This window comes from Gopherus flavomarginatus, chromosome 24, assembly GCF_025201925.1.
Source record: "Gopherus flavomarginatus isolate rGopFla2 chromosome 24, rGopFla2.mat.asm, whole genome shotgun sequence".
In the NCBI taxonomy this organism is placed as follows: Eukaryota; Metazoa; Chordata; order Testudines; family Testudinidae; genus Gopherus; species Gopherus flavomarginatus.
In genome coordinates this window covers 3,423,950-3,445,335 of record NC_066640.1, presented here as the reverse complement: position 1 = coordinate 3,445,335, position 21,386 = coordinate 3,423,950, and the positions used below count along the sequence as shown (strand labels likewise).

The window sequence follows — 21,386 nt, the reverse complement described above, 5'->3', positions numbered from 1 at the left end:
GTGCTCATCATATGTTGTTCTTTGCTAGACCGACATGTAGTAGGAACTGTCGTCTGTCCTTGCAGATTGGCTGACCTGTAGATAAACTTGATTCCCTTCCCTAATTTGAATAGATACTTTAAAGTCATGGACGCGTGTGTAAGCTGGTGGACTGTCTTTGGGGTGGTCTGACCCCTGGGCAGGCCAAAGAGGAGGTCTGCAGTAACCCGATTGGTGAGGCTCATAACATAGAGTGTTTCTAAACTCTATGGGTTACCATAACTGCAAGCACAGCATTTGTGGGTCTTTGACTCCTAGTCGCTCTGTCCCTGGAAGGCAGGTGTTTAATTTTGGCTAGAAGCCCCTCTGCTTCCACGTGGACGTGTATTGCAGACGATTGCACTTGAATCCCCAGAGAGGAAAGGCTGGTGAGGTGACTCACGTGTCGCCTGCCTTGGGCTCTGATGCTGCTTCATCCCCTTGAGCTGGGTTCCTAACTGGGGCAGTTGCGGGGTGTACTGCGTCTTCTCCAGCATTTGGCAGCCGACTGACTCAGAACAAGCTCCTGTCTGGTTCTCCAGCTCCCCAGAGGGCAGGCCGTGGAGGTGGTCAGGGTGTGCCCTGCTCTCCGCGCCATGCCAACCCCACTTGCCTCCTCCAGGGACTCAGCTTGCTGGGCTGGAGTGTTTAAGACCCTCTGTAGGAACGAAGGGGAGGCATGAGCAGGGATAGCAAGGAGTGGCACCCACCGTGTGCTCTGCTAGCTAGTCGCTCGCATTGCCTCCTCGGAGTGGCACAGCTTCATTCTCAAGTGCCTTCATGAATTGTTTAGCAATAAGTAATCATGCAGCTTCTGCTCTTACCGGTTCTTGGATCACTGGCCTCCTCCCGCTGCTTAATACCGTGCTGGAGCTCTGTTCTGTGGGGCCAGGGTATGGGGCTAGGTTCTGTACCGGGCTCCATCACTCCATGTGCTCTGGCGTTAGTCACATCTCTGCCCTGCACTTCAGCTTCCCCAGCTGTGACTGGTGATATCACTAGTAGTAGTGAGCTCTGTGAATGGAAAAGGTGGTATTCGCACTTATTGTTGTCTTTTGATAGGCAACCATCCAGTAGGAACAGCCAGAGGGCCAGGCATGTTGGCTGACTTGCAGAAACTAGGTTCTTCTTCCTAATTTGAATTGACATGTTCAAATCATGGACCTGCGTGTAAGATAACTGAGTATCTTGTGCAGCTGCTGGCTCAGGGGAGGCAAGGCTGATTTTCACAATAAGTAGACACAGTCCTGGTGGAATTTGCTGGTCTCTTTCCTCCTTCAGCTTTCTTTCTCCGCTCCCACTGTTCCCTTCTGATGGAAAATCCAGATTTGCAGGACTCTAATCCTGAGTCTGTCTCAGCAGGTGTAATCCACAACACAGACTAAACTGGGCCCTTTTAAACAGAACCATTATGGGTATCAGGTTCCAGAAATTAATGATGAAGCTTTCTCCCTAAAAGCTCGAAAAACATCAAGAAACCTCCCTAATCCCCTGTTGATGTAGACTGTTATAATCCTTGTTCAGTTTGGGGAAACCGAGGCGCGTGTTAATGACGAGATTTACAGTGTTTCAGTCCCTTGCTGTAACTGTTACTCACACTGCCTCCCTGGCTTCATTCGATCTCATTGCATTCAGATGAGCCTGCTGGTGACCTCTCTGCTGAGAGCTGCTGTCTGTTTGCAGCGCATTTAGCCCCAGTGGCCTGGACACACCCTTAATGGGAGATGCTCTCTCTGCAGCTGCAGAGGCAAGTCTGTTATTTAAAGGGTGGGTTTAGGCGGGAGGAGGACATGTTACCTCGTTAGGAAAAAGGCAGCTTGTTTCTTTGCAGAGTGATTTGTAGTATGCCCAGATCTCTGGGGTCTAGAGAAGTGACAGGAGCAAATTGGCCACCCCTCCCCATTCTCTGGAGACTGGGGCAACAATCTGATTTTGTTAATTGACCGTCCTTTCCCCCCGGGCTCCCAGGTTACAGCCATGGAGGAGATGGTCATCTGGGAGCAGCACACTGTGACGCTGAGCAAGGTGAGCTTGTGCACTGTGCAGTCTCCATCTGGCACGGTGGGCGTTGGGCCTTTAATCGTGAGTGGCAACACTACGGTTCAGCCAAGCTTCCTGAATGGGGCCCTCTGTCTTCTGATGTGACTGGGCTCCTGGCAGCGTGAGCTGTTCCCAGTGGGGTCCTGCTAACGCCAGCCGAGCCTGGCAGCGCAAACCAGCTGGAGTGACCCTAGAAGTCTCTGGCCAGGGCCAAGCAGCCCCCCTTGTGGTATTGTGCCAGCTGGATCCCGCCGTTCATGGCAGCGAAGTGACTGGCCTGCCAGGCAAGCGACTTATAGCAGTGCCATTAGCGATGCTTAGCAGCCACTCAGAAATGCCTGCCTGCCTGCCCCCCGTGCCCGCCCCTCTTCCATTTGCAGCCGGCATCCTCTGTGCAGAGCCTGACCTTGTATGTATCTGTCGCACTAGGACCCTCGAAGGGGCTTTGGCATCGCCATCTCAGGAGGCAGGGACCGTCCCAGCGGCTTGGCTGGGGACCCCTCTGTCGTTGTCTCAGATGTGGTACCCGGCGGACCAGCAGATGGCAGGCTCCAGTGAGTGGCAGACGGGTCCGGAAGGATTCACTGAGGAAAGGGTTGTGAGCAAAGACAGGATCCAAACTTCCCCAAGTTCGGGGGTGTCTTGGAACCGGGTCCCCCTCTACCCAGGAGAGGAAGCAACACATCAAACACTTGGGGAAACTGAGGCACAGAGAGGGGCATGATTGGCTGAAGGTTGGAGAGGGAGTCAGATAGAACCTGGGAGGTCCTGGCTCCAGTCATATGCTCAGAACGTGCCTCGTGGGGGTTGGGAGGAGCGTCTGCTGGGGGGTCACTAGTGTGGAAGGAAGAGGAGAGTTAGCAGCTGCTGGGAAGGTCCCTGGTGCACTAGCGTCCTGAGGGGACCTGCCTTCCCAGCTGCTGGCTCCTGACCTGGTGTCAGGAGGCAGACTTGGGGGTGGAGTTGGGGAAGGAAGAGGCCAGTGGGAGGTGCAGACTGAAGGACATGGGGACTTTGAACTTGGGAGGGTGTCCTGCCGTTTCTGGGTGGGACCTGCAAATGAACGTGCTCCCCGGGGGTGAAGCGTGGGTTAGACTGTCACGGCAGAGGCGTTTGCCTAGGCTAAGAGGGTGCTCCTAGCCACTCGGGAGCCTTATCACGCTCTCCTTTGTTCCCCGGCAAGGGATCTGCCTGACCTGAGTCTTTCCTTTCCAGGATGAGAGATCACATTGTGATGGTGAACGGCCTTTCCATGGAGAACGTGTCCTCCTCCTTTGCCATCCAGACGCTCAAAACCTGTGGCAAGTTAGCCAACATCGTAAGCATCCTGCCCAGGAGGGGCTGACTTGGCTTGGGTGGGAGGAGAGATAACAAGGGTCCAATGTAAAGCCTTGATGTGGGACAAGTTTTCCTGTTTCACTTGTCTGTCCTTGGGTTAAACGCAGCCCTCATGGAACTGGCTGCAACTCCCCAGCACAGTTAATTCCAGTGAGAACATTTGATGTGCCTGGGCTTGAGTCCTGTTCCCACACTCTGTCCTTAACTCGACTGTGATGATGCTACTAACTCCAATTGTCTGGCCCATGACAGGGTATAAGCTAAAGCCTAAGTCAGTGCAGGCTAATGCTCGAGTTCGTACAACTTGTCAGCTGCTAACACCACTGCTCTGCAGTGTAGACGCAGGCTTGCTCCACTCGAGACCTGCTGGTCCTCCAGTGCCGGCCCAAAGGCCCCCTATGTGCCCAGAGAAACAAACAAGTATCGGGGGAGGGATAGCTCAGTGGTTTGAGCATTGGCCTGCTAAACCCAGGGTTGTGAGTTTAATCCTTGAGGGGGCCATTTAGGGAACTGGGGCAAAAATCTGTCTAGGGATTGGTCCTGCTTTGAGCAGGGGGTTGGACTAGATACCTCTTGAGGTCCCTTCCAACCCTGCTACTCTATGTCCTGTCCCCTCTGTGTTTAATCTGAGACAACACAGCTCCTCCTTTGCTCATCTCCTTTTTTCTGTGCCTGTTGAACCGTGGAACAGTCTGGATCCCATTAGTTGGCATAATCAGTCGCCTCCAACGCACACGCTTAGGACTTCGAGGAAGAGACTCGTGGGGCTGATCTTCCCTTCAGTTTTACCGGTAGAACTATTTTGGCTCGGGGTGTGATCACTGAAATAGTTACACCAGGCTAAGCCCCAGTGAGGCTGCAGCTCCATCAATATAAGAAGCGACAGAGAGTCCGGTGGCACCTTCTAGACTAACAGACGTATTGGAGCATGAGCTTTCGGGGGTGAATCCCCACTTCGTCAGACGCGTGTAGTGGAAATTTAATATAACTTAATATAAAGGTGCCTTGTCCTGGTAGAGTTATTTCCCTTCGCTGCACTAGTACAAAGCACCTTTCTATCAGCATAACAGCGTCCTCGTGAGGGGCACTAACCCGGTGCCAGCCTAGTTAAAGGGCTACAACTTTCTAGTATAGAAACCAGGGGGCTCTTCTGATTTGCTATGAGGCCTTGGGCAAATAACATCTTGTCTCTATGCCGTGGCTTTCCCCATCTGATAATGACACTCTTCTCCCTCTGTGAAGTGCTCTGAAATCAGTGGTGGCTCTTTCGGGAGTGCTGTTTGTGTCTAGCAGAGTATGTGTCATTTGCCAACCAATTCTTCTTCCTTCCCACCTGCAGACAGTGAAGAGACCAAAGAAAATTCAGCTTCCTGTAACCAAAACCAGCCAGCCACTATCCAGCGACTCCTTGCACTCTCCCAACACCGTCCGATACGATTCTGATGAGGAGTACGGGGACCAGGGAGATGAGCCATCGCCGCGAAGCACCGGGAAAGGATACCGGTACAACAGTTACAACAGGAGCCAGCCTCAGGATGACGTGGATTACAGTAGAGGCTACGACGGAGACTCCTCCAGTGAGAGGAGCTCCGGCCACTCTCGAGTGAAAAGTGACAATCGAAGACAGGTGTCCAGAAGCAGAAGGCGGAGCCAAGACAGCGGCTCTGAAAGGCAGAGTTACCACAGACAACACTCCACCAATGGCTATGGCCACGAAGAGGATGCCAATGGGCTTGCGCTAGTGTCTGGATTCAAGAGACTGCCGCGCCAGGAGGTTCCAATGAAACCCATCCGCTCGGTTCTGGTGAAGCAGAAAGAAGGCGATGGTAAGAGGCAGCTTCCCCATTCTCTCCCCACCAACATCCTCCAGCATGAATGAACCATCCTTCTTCACTGCACAGTCTGGTGGAGGCTGCCCGGCGTGCGGGAGGGACAGAACAGGATGACTTCGGGGGCTCAGAGATGACAGGCCTTTACCACCAGCAAGGCTGAGCAGTGGTGCATGCGTTTCACTGGCTGTTGTCTTCACTGCTTTGCCCCGGAGGGGATGCCTTGTGGGGTGGAACAGGAAGGTTCCGCCCCACAAGGCATCCCCTCTGGGGCAAAGCAGTAGCTTCATTTCGACACACACTGGGTCTGTGGCCACATTGCACTGAGTTAACAAAATCAGTTTAGAAACTGAACTGGGTGCAGTTTGTGTATGCGCACCAGGCCTGAGCGACTGGCGTTTATGACCTGGCTAACATGACAGCTGGAGCCGTAGGGGAGGGCAAGGGTTTCCACTGGGTACTGTGGGCTCCTAGCGAGGACCTGTCTCCCTGATACCCCAGATCTGGTATTTCTCTAGTTCCATTCCCTGAAGCTGACTTGTCTCTCTCTCTCTCTCCTGTGGCGCAGAATACGGCTTGAAGCTGGGAAGCCAGATCTTTATCAAACACATAACGGAGACAGGCTTGGCTGCCAAGGACAGCTCGCTGCACGAGGGGGACCTCATTTTAAAGGTAGGCAGAGGTCTGAAAGGATTGGTGCACTCATCATCAAACCTGATGCTGGGTTTCAGTGTAGCATGTGATGCTGTTCCTGGGCCATGTGGTCTTGAGATTCTCGGGAGCTCTCTGCACTAGGAAGATGAGGCTGTTTTAATAACAGATGTTAAACTACTTCTGCTGGCCCCAGAATGGCTTTGAAATGTCTGCCCTGCCAGTGTAGACGGGGTAACTGTCTTCAGCATCACTTGAAGGGGGCTGTTTTGACCCCTACCATCACAACAGGTTCCTTTCCTCGGTGCAGATGCAACAGCAGAAACTCCTCTCCAATCTGCTCGTGACTTGGGCATTGCTGCCATGTGGTTCAATGGACCAATATTAAAAATCGGTGGGAGAGAGCCAGTAAAAGTTAATCAGGCCACGCCAGCCTTAGGAAATATAGGGTGAAACATGGACACACAACCCCACGGCTTGAGAACAGAAGACGGAGCCAGGACCTGATCAGTCTCCAAATACGTTAAGGGCTGTTACAGAGAGGGAGGTGATCAACTGGTTTCCATGTCCATTGAAGGGAAGACAAGAAGTAATGGGCTTAATCTGCAGCAAGGAAGATTTAGGTTAGATGTTAGGGAAAACTCTCTAACTCTCAGGGTAGTGAAGCTCTGGAACAGGCTTCCCGGGGGGCTGTGGAATCCCTGTCACTGGAGGATTGTAAGACTAGGCTGGACAAACCCTGTCAGGGGTGGCCTAGATTTACTGGTCCTGCCTCAGTGCAGGGATCTGGATTTGATTGCCTTTGAAGGTCCCTTCCAACCCAATATTTCGATGGTTCTATCAGCAAGAACGCTCAAACTCACACTCTGTTCCCCAAGCAAATCAATTCTACTTGGACACTCTCTCATTTGCAGTTCAGAGTCTAGCCTGCTGATTGTGTGTCTTGCCATAGCAGCAAGGAGCCTAGTCATGGTCCAGGCACTAGGTGCTGGACAAACCCAGACCAGAGACGCAGATCCTGCCCCAAAGAGCTGACAATTGGAGTAACGTTACTGGGATTTATTTCTGACAGCATGTGGCGCTTGGAGCTGTGTAGTTCATGTTCTGTGAGAGCTGAAGATGAGCAATCGGTGTATAATGATGAGTGATGTCACTTACCTGAGAGCATTGAGCTGTAGATATGAACCGATACTTGTCAGCTGATCAGTTGGTTTGATTTTGTAGCATATTATGGGAGGAGAACTTAATTTCTGACTTTTTATTACTGAGATCCCACCTCCAGGAAGTTATTACATGCAAATATTCCACAATGTCCTGTGCCTGTTTATTTGATATTAACAGGTAATCAATGGTTTGCTCATTGGCTCCAACGGTTACATACTTTTTTTGGCTGATGACTTGGTTTAGCTGGTCGAAGCCATGTGACACAGTGGCGTGGGGGTGGGGCTCACTGGCACGTCGATTACTCTGGGCTCTTTCCTGGCCAGGAGATGTGTGTATTCCTCCTCCCGCCTTGGGAGAATTCAGGCTGCCTGGGTGTGACCATGGTTGCATTGCAGAGGAGTGGACAATGTGTCTTTGTGAGTAGCTGTGGGGTGTGAGCGGGTGCTGATAAACAGTTTCACACTGAATTTCCCAGTTTTGTGTGAGAAACAGGTCACATTGCGCAGGACGGCAGGGTGTGGTGGGTGGGTGTTTTGAGGTTTGAGTTTCTGTATTTTAATGTTTAAATTACAGCGTTTGCTCCCTGTCTCTTCTCGCTCTGAAAGTTTCTAAGTAATTTCTTGTTCCATAAGATTATCCAATTCACCTCCCACACCCAATGTGGGTGGAGCCAGCCCCCTCAAGGGGGCAGTCGGGAGGGGATGGGAGCAACAGCTAGTTTTACTAAATGGCACTTCACCCCCAGCCATTCTCTGCTGGGAGAATGCCCTTGGGGGCTATTAGAGACACAAGGAGGGGGAGGGAATCTCGTCTATTGGGCCAACTTCTGTCGGTGGACGAAAGCAACTTGGGAGCTCACACAGGGCTTGGCTCTTCTTCAGGTCTGGGAGGCCAGGGAAGGTGGGAGCAGAGAGGAGGCACAACTTAGGGCCGTGCTTGAGCTGTTCTAACCTATCCCTGCATTGATCTTCCTCTTGCCAGCCCCAGCACAGAGATGGGGCAAAGCCTCCTCAGTTGGTCCCTGCCCCCGGAAGGACTGTCCGCGACGCGTGCCTGCTCCCAGGTATCCTCTGGTCTCTGAGACTCTCCTCCTCAGCGCTCCCCCCAGAACAAAGGGAGGCGGCTACTCTCCACTCTGCTCCATTGTAACCGTGGGGCCGTGGGCTCAGACCTGCCATTCTGGGACGCGAGGAGGGAGCCTGTCGGGGCCAGTGAGGAGCTGGGCTATTGCGTCTGCTCTTGTGGCTCCTCTTGTCCTTTTGTTCTCCTGATCCTTCTCTCCCAGGCCCTTTTCTCACCTCTCTGGTTGCTGGTTCAGCCATCATGGCTTTGTCTAGCCTGGGACTTTACGGGGTTATTAGGTCGCGTTCGTTAGGTCGGGCTAGCTAACGTGATCTATCTTAGCCCAGACAAAGCCTGCGTGTTGTTGGATCTCCAAAGAGGACTTCAGAGGAGCCTCTTAAACCTTCTGTCTCTCCTTTGTTGTGACTGACACTCGCTCTTGTGAGCGTTTCATGCTCAAAACCTCCTGTTATAATGCTGTGCTCAAAACTCTGTTGTGTTTATTGCTCTGCACGGACACATCTGCTGTTTTCACCCCTTTGCTCTGGGCAGCCTTAATTTTGCTCACTGATGTTAGATGTTTTTTTTCATCTAAGACCTCAGCTGGAGTACTGGGTCCAGCTCCGGGCCCCACGCCTTAGGAAGGTTTGGGGGGGACACTGGAGAAAGTCCAGAAGAGAGCAACAAAAATGGTGAAAGGTCTAGGAAAGACAAGCTAGGAAGAAAGATTGGAAAAGGTTGGGTTTGTGTAATCTGGAGAAGGGAAGACTGAGGAGGGAAATAGCAGCCTTCAAGTATGTAAAGGGTTGCTCTGAAGAGGAGAAGGATAAATTGTTCTTCTCATCCACTGAGGACAGGACAAGAAGCACTGGGCTTAAATTGCAGCAAGGGAAATTTTGGTTGGACATTAGGAAAAAGCCCTTAACTGTGAGGGTGGCTAAGCACTGGAACAAATTACCTGAGGAGGGTGTGGAATCTCCATCTCTGGATCTTTTTAAGAGCAGGTTGGACAAACCCCTGTCAGGGGTGGTCTAGATAATACTTGTCCCTGCCTCGGTGCAGGAGACTGGACTAGAGACCTCTCGAGGGCCCTTCCAGGCCTGCGTGTCTGTGATTGAAATGTCTCTTTTTACTAAATGGCATGAATTCTGTGCTGTGTGGTGCATTCTGAAGGGTCTGCACCATGGCTTGGAACCCACAGAGCTGCGAAAAAGACACATCCTCTGTCTGAACAGCTGGAGCAGGTGTTGTGGGTTTGGGTGTTTTGGGGACTAGATCGTCTTTTACCGACAGAAGTGTTTTGGTAGGGTTGGGAGGTAGTTAATGGCACAGTCCCTAGTGTGGACACAGCAACTCGTGTCGTTTATTGCCACATGCACCTCAGTGCCAGAATAACTGCACCCACACTGAGGGCTTGTACCAGCATCGCTGTGTATCTGTTCCTAACCACTGTAGCGACGTGGTGCTGTGTGTGTACATGCCAGCTGGAAAACCGCCATTTAACAACTACCTCATTTAAACCCCAAATCACCATAGAAAATTCCAAACGTGCCAAATTTATCATTTCAAATCATTCCAAAAAGTATTCCAGAGGGATCAGAAGGAGATAGTTGAAAGGAAGGGCCTGGGGCAGCGTTAGCCACAGAGCTGCCATCAGCGCCTGCATCATCCTGTCTGGACGAACTGAGTCCTCACACAAACGGGGAATGCGGTAGCCAGCCTGCCCTAGGGTGGAGTTTGGCCCCTGAAAACCTGAGCAGAGGTGAGTGCTCATCGGTTACAGTGCAAGACAAGTGCACGCAAAGAACCCAATCTAAGGTCCTTTCTTCTGGCCAAAGCAACCCTCTGGCCTTGTCTGTGCAGACAAGCACAGGTGCTGGCTTCTTCTGGGCCTCATGGATGCTCAAACCCCCACCCCCATCTGACCCGTTCCCGCAAGCCCCCACCCCTTCCCTGCCCCCACCCCTGCTCCACCCCCACTCCACCTCTTCCTGCCCATTTCCATCCCGTCCCCTCTGTGTGCCCCATCCCCACTCCTCCCTCTGTTCCCCAAGCGCCTCCTGCAAACTGCAGAACAGCTGATCATAGCGGGTGAGCAGGAGGTGCTGGGAGGGAGGGGAGGAGTTGATTGGTGGGGCAATTGGTGAATGGGAGGCACTGGCAGGGAGCTGGCGGGTGCTAAGCACCCACTAATTTTTTTCCATGGATGCTGCTTGGCTGGAGCACCCACAGAGTCGGCACCTATGCAGACAAGGTTTGTGTTTAACATGGAGTTACTTCGCTAGCTAGCTGGCTGAGTGGTGAAAAGGCACAGATGGGTTTTATCTCAGCAGAGCTTGTCAAGGTGAACATTTTACTAACCAGTTCATTTAATGGTCCCTGCCCCCTCCCAGCCAGACTTGTACATAACCTGATCTCTGCAAACGAGGACACCACTGATGCTTTTTGTGTGTGTGTGGGTGTGTGTGGAGGGGTGTAGTGGAGTGGGGGGGGGGGCGATGATTTTATGTTTTAATGCATAAAAATACAGAAGCTGAAGTGGATTTGTTCAAGAGGCCCCGGCGAGAGGGTCAGAACAGACGACTATAATTAAACTCGATTTGCAAGTGTGTTTCACAGGCTGGGCACATCAGGAGGTGCTGCTTGTCTGGGGAACTTTCTAAACATGGTGCTAGTTTTCTGTTCTCACTTCTGTTCAGAAGCTGGGGATGGGGGATGGGATGGATCACTTGATGATTGTCTGTTCTGTTCATTCCCTCTGGGGCACCTGGCACTGACCCCTCTTGGCAGACTCTGGGCTAGATGGACCTTTGGTCTGACCCAGTGTGGCCGTTCTTATGTACATAGTCAGGGGTCTTTCTGCAGTGAGAGATCCTTCCACCCACCCATCAGCAGGTGGTTTGGGGACAGAGGGAGAGAGAGAGAGAGAGAGAGAGAGAGTGTGTGTGTGTGTGTGTGTGTGTGTGTGTGTGTGTGTGTGTGTGTGTGTGTGTGTGTGTGTGTGTGTGTGTGCACGTGTGCTCACACTCCAACCGTATACCTCCCTTCCCGGCTCAGCTTCCCGTCTATCTAAGAGCTTATGATAGTACCCACCGCGGTTGAGAAGTGCTTTGAAATCTCTGGCTGAAAACCCCTCTCTGTAGTCGTGGGGAGTATTGTTGTTAACGGGCCTGCTGTTCCTCGCTGAGCTGTGCCTGTAGGTGTGCACAGCATGATTAAACTCGTTCCAATTCCCACGAGGACTTGCTGGGCTCTGTCCCTGCCTGCATTGTCCAAAGGAATGCCTTTCCTGATTGCAGCAGGGTAGCTATGGGGACCAGAGCCAGCCTTGGCCCTGCCCGTTAAATCAACAGTCCCACCCCTCCCGTTGGGCGCTCGGATATGAGGCACGCAGGCGGGCATGTGGGAGTGTGACTGACTCGGTGCTGCACTCCCCAGCGTGATTTCTAGATTAGCTGGGGCAGGGGGGTGGTGGATCCGGACTTACTCCGTTTTCGCTACCCCCCTGCTCTCAGCTGTGCCCAGCCCCAGGAAAGGCTGCAGCCTCCCCCTGAGCATGGTGCTTGGCAGCTCTGTAATCCTCCGCCCCCTCTCTCTGCCCTCTGGCTAGATTAATGGTGTCACCAGCGAGAACATGTCTCTGGCTGACACCCGCAGGCTGATTGAAAGGTCAGAGGGGACGCTGAGGCTGCTCGTGTTCCGGGACAACCGGCAGTTCCTGGTCAACATCCCCCAAGTGAGGGACAGCGACAGCGACAGCTCGCGGCTGGATGGTGAGCAGAGTCACGAGGGCCCGGGGAGCCTCCAGGTGGAAGGAGCCGGGACACTCGTGTTCTGTGGCTGACTTGGGTACAGGCAGCGTGGCAGTACCATGCTCAATGCTGGGGAGGGGGAGAACACGCCAGGGCAGCAGCAAGTTCTGAATTCAGAGGTCCCGGTGACCTAACTGCCCTGGTGCTCTGGCTGTTGGACTCTGCGGGGTAGTTACTGCTTGGCAGCCTCTGCAAAAGGCAGAGTCCTCCGGCGACGGCCTATGCAGTGGGCTCCGTGCACCCTAGTCCAGCGAGAGCTGGGTTTCTGCCAGATCTGCTCGGTGCTGGGCCAGCTGGCGGGGGAAGCCAGGCGCTGCCACTGGCGTCTAGGGAGCTCAGCAGTGGAGCGGCACGCGGCAGACTCGCCGGTGTTCTCGAGTGAATGGCAGGGCCGTGGGCTCTGAGCACTTGGTCTGTTGCCTCCAAGCCATTGTTGTCTCAGTGCATCAGACAGCAAGAGTCCTCCAGTCCTTCCCCAGCCTCCGATGGCTCAGCGGGTCTCGCGCCCTGCCACTGTCATAGAGCTGAGGAGGGAAATGAACCTGTGCCCTGGCGTGCCTGGCTCTACTGCGCTCTTCTCTCCCCCCTTTGTGCTTTAGACATCTCCGACATTGGTTCCGAACTGTCCGACCCGCCCCCAGCACAGAGCCCCCAGCGGGCCCCAGAGGCCTCGAGGACGAACTCGCTATCGTAAGCCACTTGTCTCTTCCTCTTCCCCTCTCCCGCCCCCCCTTCGAGTCATCAGACCCTCGCTGTGCCACCCTGGGCGGAGGGGCCACTCCCCTTCTGCCCCAGCTGTGTTCCCCAGCAGCCGCCTTGTCCTGAGACACCGTCAGACCCCTGAGAGATGGCCCCGGGTTGGGGTTGTGGATCGACATGGCTCTGACGCTGATTGGCTCGGGTGCTGCTCTCTGCCTGTCCCCCTCTCCCCTCTGCAACCTGGATAACGCGAGTGTACGAGTCCTCGCTGCGCCCAGGAGCCAGTGCCGAGTGGCGCCATTAGTAAGGTCACGTGGAGCTGGGCCCTGAGTCTAGTTTAAAGGCGACCTCCCCATCTTTGACCTGCACCGCAAACCTCGCCCAGTTTTTAAGGTAATGTTCCCTCTTCAGCTGGAGCTGCCTACGCGGAGTTCCCAGGGGGTCTGTTAGTGGGGGCCCATCATGTAACCATCAGGAGCCTCTGACTTCATGGGGCCAGAGAACGGCAGCACGGGGCCATCTGCACCATGGGGCATTACACTGCTTGGCAGTCGCTGTTCTCTCCCTGGCCAGGACAGCCCCTGCGGATGGCGCCTCTCTAAGGGCTCCTTGGTGGATGAGGGAGGGGCTGGAGCAGGTGCCTGCTGGAGCCTGCTCTGTGTGGGCTCAAAGCGAGGCAGGTGATGACACGTGGGAGGAGACAGCATGGGAATCTCCCTGCCTGATCCAGCCGGCAGCTGGTCTGTGGCTTGTCGGAGAGGAGTCTGGGGGCTGTGAGCCACCAGAGCTCTGCCCCTGCAGAGCTGAGCGGGGCCTGCGCCCCAGAGAACAGCACTTCCCAGGGGATGGCAGCCTGGCAGAGTGGGCTGCCAGCTGGTGAAGAGCCAGGCCCTGTGGCATAGACTGCACGTTTCGTGGAGCAGGGCGTATGTGCGCGTGTGCTGTGCATGTGCAGTGTGCTCGCAGTGCCCAGTACAACGGGGCCCTAACACCACAAGCACTGCCGGCACCCAGCTGCAGCGCACTCCTCCAGCTGGCATCCACTGAGCAGCTCCAGTCCCCTCAGCTCTGTTCCCCCCACTTGCTGCGGCGGGAAGGGGAGCTCCAGGAGCAGGGCCAAACCAGGCAGCCCAATGAGTGCGAGTCCCGGGATGTCCCTGTGCCTCCAGGCAAGGGGCTGCTGCTTCTGGGGGCTGCGGGAAAGGACTCTCTGAATGGGACCAGGGCCCCCTTCCCTGAGCTCATGGGGCTGTGATGGAGCCAGCATGGAGCAGGTCGGGTAGGAGGAGCTGAGACCGACCCTGGCTCCTTCAGACAAGGCTCCCGTTTGGGGTGGTGAAGTGCCCAGTCCTGCTTAACTCTCGTCCTCTCTTCGCTCTAGGGAGGGGAGACAGCTCCGCAGGGAGCCGGCAGTGACTATACAGGAGAACGATGCTCCTGTCCCAGGTGAGTCCTGGCTATTGGGTCTCCTCTGGGCTAGGCAGGGAACCTCAAGGCTGAGTCCAGCCTGTCCTGCTCTGGAGACTGGGGCTGGGCAGCCTCTCCCCCGCAGGCTGCTGCTGCTTCACGCCCCGCCAGCAGGGTAGTGGCCCATTGCGTGTTGGGAATGGGCTGATGTGTCCATCTGGTTCCTGGCACTCAGGTGTCTTCATGGCAGGAACCACCAGGGTGGGTAGGAGTCACTGGAAGTCCGGCTGTCCAGCTAAGTGGAGGGGCCAGGACTGAGGGGGGCCCTGGAAACCGATCTCCTCGCTTGTCTGGAGAGGCCTCTCCAGGGCACGGCTGAAGATCCGTTGGAGGTCTGGGGGGTGAATGGCAGCTGGGGGGAGGGGGAGCCTGCCCAGCCGCTCTCTGTGCTGCCCCGGTTCTGTGGCGGAGCAGAGGCCGTCAGTCTCCGAGGCTGTCGGTAGGGGCCGCTCACCAGCACTGACTTCCCATACGTGAGGCCAGGCTCTGAACAGACCGTGGGCAGAGCTCCCGGCCGGGCCAGGCAGGGCAAGCGGCTGTGTTCTGGCAGCAGCCTTGTGTAGTCTCGGCGCTCCGATGGCCTGTGTGCGTCTCCCCCTGCGGCGTCCTTTGCTCTCGAGCCCCTGCACAAGGGCGCGCTGCTCTCTGGGGGTGTTGCCTGCAGCTCTGAAGTCAGCAGCATGGACGTCCCCATCTTCATAAGGCATCTCTGGAGCAGTGTGCCACACACCACCCCCAGGCAGTCAGTGGGCTCTTTGCTGTTGAGAAACTCCCTGTTTCCAACCCCGCTGCCCCAGCAAAGTCCCTCCTGCAGCCCTCAAAGCAGTTTGACTGTCCAGGGCTGCTCCACCTTACCCCACCCTCTCCCACTTCAGATCCCCAGGAGCCCCCTGAGGAGAGTGGCTCCAGCATCTCTCATGGCCACCGTGCAGCCAGAGCCAGCGAGGAGGATGGGTAAGCTGCTGCCGTGTGCTCCCCAGGCTTGGAGACCTCCTGGCTAGCTGGGGAAGGGAGCTGTGTCTAGGCGCGGGTATGGCGGAGATGCTGTGCAGACAGAGGAAGGCCCTGCCCAGACGCAGTGCAGCGCAGTCCTGAGCGAGAGCCTGGGGAGAAGCCACACAGGGGGGCGATTGGAAATAGGCGGGTTTAAGAAGAGCTCTGAAGCCAAAGGAGAGGGCTCTCGGCAGAGGGTGAGCTCATGAGGCTGCAATGGAGCCAGCGCGGAACAGAGCAGGTAGGAGGAGCTGAGGGCGAAGCTCTCGTGTGTGTGTGTGGGGGAAGTGCCCTCGAACCCTCCCGTGCTGGCTGGGGATGATGAGCTGCTGGAACCCGACTGCTCCAACGGCAGCGCTGACTCCACTGCTCCAAGCTCACGCTCCGGTTCTTCCCGGTGCAGGTACAGCCCGGACGCCAAGATCGTGCGCTTTGTGAAGGCCAAGAGCATCGGGCTGCGGCTGGCTGGCGGCAATGACGTGGGCATCTTTGTGGCAGGCGTGCAGGAGGGGAGCCCCGCGGCCGGCCAGGGGATCAAAGAGGGGGACCAGGTTCTGCAGGTACCACCGCAAACGAGGGGGCAGGGGAGGGAGAGTGTCTGGAATGAAAGTGCTGCTGGGTCCCCGAGCCTCCCTGTGCAAGGGGGGGTCCTCAGCCAGTGCGGCTCTTGGGAAGTAGCTGAGCCTGGGAAGGGCAGGGGAGCCCAAAATCCCGGGATTGTTTCCTGGCTCAGCTCCCTATGGTCTGGGATGTCCCGAGCTCTCACTTGCTACACGACGTGACCATCTCTAGCCTCTCATACTCCCTCACTCCCAGCAGCCTTGCACCCCAGCTAAGGGGCCTTGTCCTGTGTGGGGAATCACCCACAAATGGAGCCAAGAGCCACCCTGCTCGCAGCTAATCCTGGGAGACAACACTGGACATGCTTCTCCCAACCTCTAGTCCAGCCCTGCCCCAGCCAGGAGCGTACGTCTCCTGGCTGTGAGCACTTCGGGTATGGCTACACTGGAGAGTTGCAGCGCTGGTGATGGGGTTACAGCGCTGCAACTTACTCTGTGTCCACACTTGCAAAGCACAGCCAGCGCTGCAACTCCCTGGCTGCAGCGCTGGCTGTACACCTGGTCTGCTTGGGGTGTAACGATTGCAGCGCTGGTGATGCAGCGCTGCTCCGCAGGTGTGGCCAGCAAAAGCGCTGGTATTGGCCTCCAGGGTATTAGGAGGTATCCCAGAATGCCTGTTCACAACAAACCGGAAGAATGGCTGAACTCCGAGCTCCCCCGAGCTGCTTATCTAAAAAACAAACACAGCTGCTCTTTGCTCCAGCCAGCGAGCAGAGGCAGGGGAATTGCTTTGGAATGTTCACAGCTGTTTGCTTGAGGAGAGAAGCAACACGGAGGAGGGGGAGGGGGGAGTCCGTGCTGAGCAGCTGCTTATGTGGTCTGAAGGCTATTTAGGAGTGCATAATTTGCATTTAGTGAATAAGAGAGGGGTGGGGGAAGGGGTCAAAACTTTTAAAATGATTCAAGGTTGGTGCTGTGTATCTTCCACTCCTTAGAACTTGCAAGGCAGGGAGCTGAGAACAGTGTCAGCTCCAAAAATCCACTCTCTCTGTCTCCCCGTCACACTCCACCCCACCCACCTGTTTTGAAAAGCACGTTGCAGCCACTTGAATGCTGGGATAGCTGCCCACAATGCACCACTCCCAACAGCGCTGCAAATGTGGCCACACTGTAGCGCTGGTAGCTGTCAGTGTGGCCACACTGCAGCGCTTTCCCTACACAGCTGTACGAAGACAGCTGTAACTCCCAGCGCTGTACAGCTGTAAGTGTAGCCATACCCTTCCAGGGGCTTGCCCAGGAGCGGTCACCCCCTCTGGCGGTCCTGCATTGCATGTCTACAATACCCGGAGCATGTCCGTGCTCTTCCCCGAGGGATCCGGGCCCCCCACTCTCCTTGAAGCGTCCCCAGGTTAATGTGCAGCGGCTGCCATCTCAGCTGGCAGCCCAGGGCTTGAACTGGGGAGCTCCCAGAGCTAAAGACACAAGCCCCTACAACTGGAGCGATAGAGCCTTGGCCCCGTAACGGCTCATCCTCTGTGGGTTGGCCTAGTGGGGGACTCAGAACACCATCAGCTGTAGGCTGTATACACAGCTACATAGGCTCCACCGTCTCCCTCTAGCACCTTCCAGGCAGGGCTCTCCAGCCACATCCCTCTGAACCCCCTCGTGGGGTCCGTGTGACCGACAGGGAAACGTAAGCACCCAGGTCACAGAGCTGAGCATACTGACTCTGGGCCTCAGCTCTGGCTAGTAGCCCTGCGATGCCTGAGCCCGGCCCCGTGCAGGCTCTCCCCCGGCGTGTGCTGCTCCCGCCCAGGAATGGACGCCGTCGCTAAGCCCTTTTCCTCTCTGGCAGGTGAACGATACCAGCTTCCAGAGCCTGACCCGGGAGGACGCCGTGCAGTACCTGCTGTCCCTGCCGCCAGGCGAGGAGGTCGTTCTGCTGACCCAGGGCAAGCAGGACAGTAAGTGACCAGCTGGCCTCCAGTCTGCAGCTGCAGGGTTGCTGGGGCTCGTGTGTTAAGGTCCCACTCCAGGCTCTGGCTGGTCCTTGCCTGTGAGCTGCCAATGTGCACCTGCGTCTGCCCATTGAGAGCCTATCGTTACTCTGCCCACACGTGTTTCCTCCCCTTTCCCCTGGGAAGTTAGGCAAGAGACAAGACCAGCCTGGGCCTCCCCTGGACTGCCCATGCTCCCAGCTGCTCTGCACAGGCCCAGGCACATCCCCTGTTGGACTGAACACAGGTGGGTGGGAGAGTTGACCCAGCCCTCGACCACATCCCAGAGAAACCCTCAGCACCCGCTCCAAACTCTACACCGCGAGCCACCATGCCGGGGATGCTACATCAGTGCCAGCCTGCAGTGCAGATAGGCTGCCCCAGCATCCTCCAGGGCTGGCACCAGTGAGGCTAAATGGCACCTGTGTGACGCCAGGCCAGCCATCTGGGCCGAGGGGCAGGCTGGTGTAGCTACACTTACGCCGGTCAGGAAATCCAAAGGGAAGCCGCATGTCCCTATAGCAGATCGCTTGGGTTGAATCCAGGCCTGGGTTCTAGTCCAGTCGCTTGGTGCCTGATCGCTCTAGGGGGTCCCACTCTCCCATCTAGCCTGTACCTCCCAACCAAAGCTGCCTCCTGCTTCATCCAGCCACTCGCTTTGGTTTCCAACGTGACCTGCGTTGGGGTTGCTGCCCTGCGCGCTCCTACTCCCTGACCTGCCTTCATGGTGGGGGGGCATCTGTCTCACCCCCTGCCCTGGCCTGGGCTCTGCCCATCTCCCTGGACGCTGAGCTCCTGCTCCCAGAGTTTCCATGGTTGCAAGGGGTCCATATTCCTTCCAGCTTGGTTGTGTTGTGGATTGCTCCCGTTTTTCATGAGCCGTGCTGGGGGACTCTGTTCCCTCTCCGCAGACGGTCCCTTGTTCTCTGCAGGGATTTGGAGACCTGGGCAGGAAAAGGTGATGCACAAATGCAGCCAGCCCGTCTCTCCTCCATCTTCCCTGCGTGCTGGTCCCCAAAAGCCCCATCCTCTCTGGCCGCCTTGCCCTGACAGGCCATGTCTTGGCCTTGCCCAGTCTACAGGAAGATGCTTCAGTCCAATGTGGGGGACTCGTTCCACATCCGCATGCACTTCGACTTCGAGAAGGACACGCCCTCCGGGCTGAGCTTCACACGGGGCGAGGTCTTCCACGTGCTGGACACCATGTACCACGGCAAGCTGGGCAGCTGGCTGGCCGTGCGCCTGGGCAGGGACCTGCAGGAACTGGACAAGGGAATCATCCCCAACAGGAGCAGGTAGGGTAGGCCAGGGGGGACAGGGCCCCTGGCATGAGTCTCAGAGCGGGGCGCTGAGCCCTGGGAGCTGGGGCTGAGCAAAGGGCAGCAAGACACTAAGGGAGTTGTGGGGGGACGTCCTCCAGTGTGGATGCAATAACCTCCCCTCCCCCAGGCACCTGCAGCTGAGAGCCCATTGAGGGAGCCCTGAGGGTGTTTACTCAGGACCCATGACACTCCCATGGCAGGCAGTTGTCAATCCAGCTTTCTGCCCTGGGCAGCGACAGAGCGGTGCGTCCAGCAGACAGGTTCTGGGCAGGTGGCTGCTATGGGATCAAGAACCCACCAGCCCCCCCATGCTGTCCTGAGCTGCTCTGCCTCAGACCCATCCTACTGCAGAGGGAGGCCCGTGCTCTTCTGGGGCAGAGAGACGAAGCTCTGTACCTGCATGCCCTCCTTGGAGCGAGCATGGTCCAGTGGTAGCCCTGAGAATCTTGGCTCTGCCACAAAGTGGCCATGTGTCTGGAGGCCAAGTCACATTCCAACTCTCTGCCTCAGTTTACCCATCTGTGAAATGGGGACAATGGTTTCTTCCTGGGAGGCAGTGAGGGTTGTTTGCAGGGCAGCCTGATGCCCTAGGATTGACGGGGCTGTGGCACAGCATCTTCCTGCCATGCCTGCTGGGCCATTGCTCCTGTCGTGCTGAGGCGGAAATCCAGTGACCCAGGCTATGTGCCCTGCATGGAAACGTACCCTGGGTCTCGCTGCACAGGGCTCTGCTGCTTAGAGCTTCTCTCTGCCCCCGCACACGGCTCCTGGGATAACGATACTGAGCACTCGCAGTGTCTGCTGCTTGCCAGCCCCTCCCACCGGCAAAGCGGGGCACCAAGGAAGGAGGCGAGTTAGTATCAGCCCCTGGAGGGGATCCCAGGCGCCCTGGTTCGCGATGCTGGAAACGCTCACCAGCACTGGACCGTGGGGCACACTGGCTGTGCCGGAGCAGGGACAGTGAGGCGGCTGGTTCGGGGGCACCTCGAGATGCTTTGGGGCTCTTGATGCTGACGCTGCCTCCCCCTCTGGTGCAGGGCTGAGCAGTTTGCCAGCTTGGAGTCCATCCTGAAGGCCACCTCGGTCACCAGCTCCTCCGGGGCCCGGGCCGAGTTCTGGAAGCTGCGGGGCCTGCGAGGGGCCAAGAAGAACCTGCGGAAAAGCCGCGAGGACCTGTCGGCTCTCACCAAGCAGGGCCACTACCCACCCTACGAGAGGGTGGTGCTGCGGGAAGGTGGGCATGGCCCAGGGCAGCGGTGCTGGAGGCTGAATGATCTTTAGGCCTGGGGGAGGGAGCGATTGGCCTGTGCCCTGGCCCAGGAGGCTGGCTGCAGCTGGCCTATGTGAGTGGGGCCCTGCCCTCTCTGTTGGCCCACTGGGCTGGGCTGTCCCCTGGGCACGGGCAGCTGCTTTGCACGCCTGCTCTGTGCTGAGATGGGGGGTCCCCTGCCTGGAGTGCACTGGGGGCCTGCTCCTCGCTGTGCCCTGCCCTTTGCAATGGGGGGGTGGTATCTTCGTGGGAGCAGCCAGACAAATGAGGCTGGGAAGCTCCCTCAAAAGCCAAGCTGAACTGCCTGACTCCAGGCCTAGGGATGAGGCTGCCGATTCTTCCTCCCCCGGCTAACCAAGGGCCGGTCGCTCGCCCCTCGGGCGCTCCAGTCGGCCCTGCAGCCCGCCGGAGCCAGGCCCCTCCCACAGGCCGTGAGACCTGGGACCCTGGGCAGGGGTCACGTGGAAGCAGCAGTGCCGCACAAGCTCCGTGCAGGTGGCAGCGGGGAGCACGCTGGGCTGTGGCCCTGACCCTGCAGGCTGGCTAGGATGCTGCAGCCGTGGCTAATGCTAAGAAGCTGGACACTCCGACAGCCTGAGGCCTCTGGCGTGTCTGGTCCTGCTGCTCGCAGCCATCCCCTGGGCCCATCTACACCCAGCCTGGGAGGCATGGGGCCCGTCCCTGCAGGTCATGGTGGCACAGGGCGGGCGGCTGCCCGAGGCTTGCAGCGTTTCAGTGGCGGGAATGGGGTCAGATCTCGTGTTCCACATGGTGCCCGGCTTGCTGATCCCCTCTCCTCTCCCTGCAGCCAGCTTCAGGAGGCCAGTCGTGATCCTGGGGCCCATCTCTGACATCGCCATGGAGAAGCTGAATGCGGAGCTGCCTGACGAGTTTGAAATCGCCCGTAAGCACAGCTGGGAGCGTCCGACGAGCCCTGTCCTGGGATATTCCGTGGGGATTGCAGGGCTCCTGTGTGCAGGCAGCTTATGGAGCGGGTGGGACCCACATGCCCTGCTGAAGTGTTCCCCCGGGCACCCAGCCGTGGCTAATGCTGAGAGCCTCCCGCAGTCCAGGGGCCCTCTCAGGGATGTGACCCTGATCCCAGTTGCTTCCTTATCCTGGGCGCGCGCGCACACACACACACACACACATGCACGCCCCCTC

At 56.9% G+C, this 21,386-nt stretch overlaps 1 protein-coding gene across 1 annotated transcript in view; it reads left to right on the top strand.

Moving 5' to 3' along the window:
• Positions 1 to 21,386, top strand: part of TJP3 (tight junction protein 3) — a 50,190-nt gene that overhangs the window by 24,996 nt on the left and 3,808 nt on the right. Inside the window, exons 2-15 of the mRNA XM_050933710.1 lie at positions 1,987 to 2,043; positions 2,488 to 2,612; positions 3,274 to 3,376; positions 4,736 to 5,222; positions 5,794 to 5,897; positions 11,713 to 11,875; positions 12,514 to 12,604; positions 13,995 to 14,059; positions 14,956 to 15,034; positions 15,477 to 15,633; positions 17,489 to 17,597; positions 18,706 to 18,925; positions 19,990 to 20,186; positions 21,031 to 21,126. Of these exons, the coding sequence (XP_050789667.1) occupies positions 1,996 to 2,043; positions 2,488 to 2,612; positions 3,274 to 3,376; positions 4,736 to 5,222; positions 5,794 to 5,897; positions 11,713 to 11,875; positions 12,514 to 12,604; positions 13,995 to 14,059; positions 14,956 to 15,034; positions 15,477 to 15,633; positions 17,489 to 17,597; positions 18,706 to 18,925; positions 19,990 to 20,186; positions 21,031 to 21,126 (2,044 nt within the window). The 5' untranslated portion in view covers positions 1,987 to 1,995. The remainder of the gene's footprint in view (positions 1 to 1,986; positions 2,044 to 2,487; positions 2,613 to 3,273; positions 3,377 to 4,735; positions 5,223 to 5,793; positions 5,898 to 11,712; positions 11,876 to 12,513; positions 12,605 to 13,994; positions 14,060 to 14,955; positions 15,035 to 15,476; positions 15,634 to 17,488; positions 17,598 to 18,705; positions 18,926 to 19,989; positions 20,187 to 21,030; positions 21,127 to 21,386) is intronic.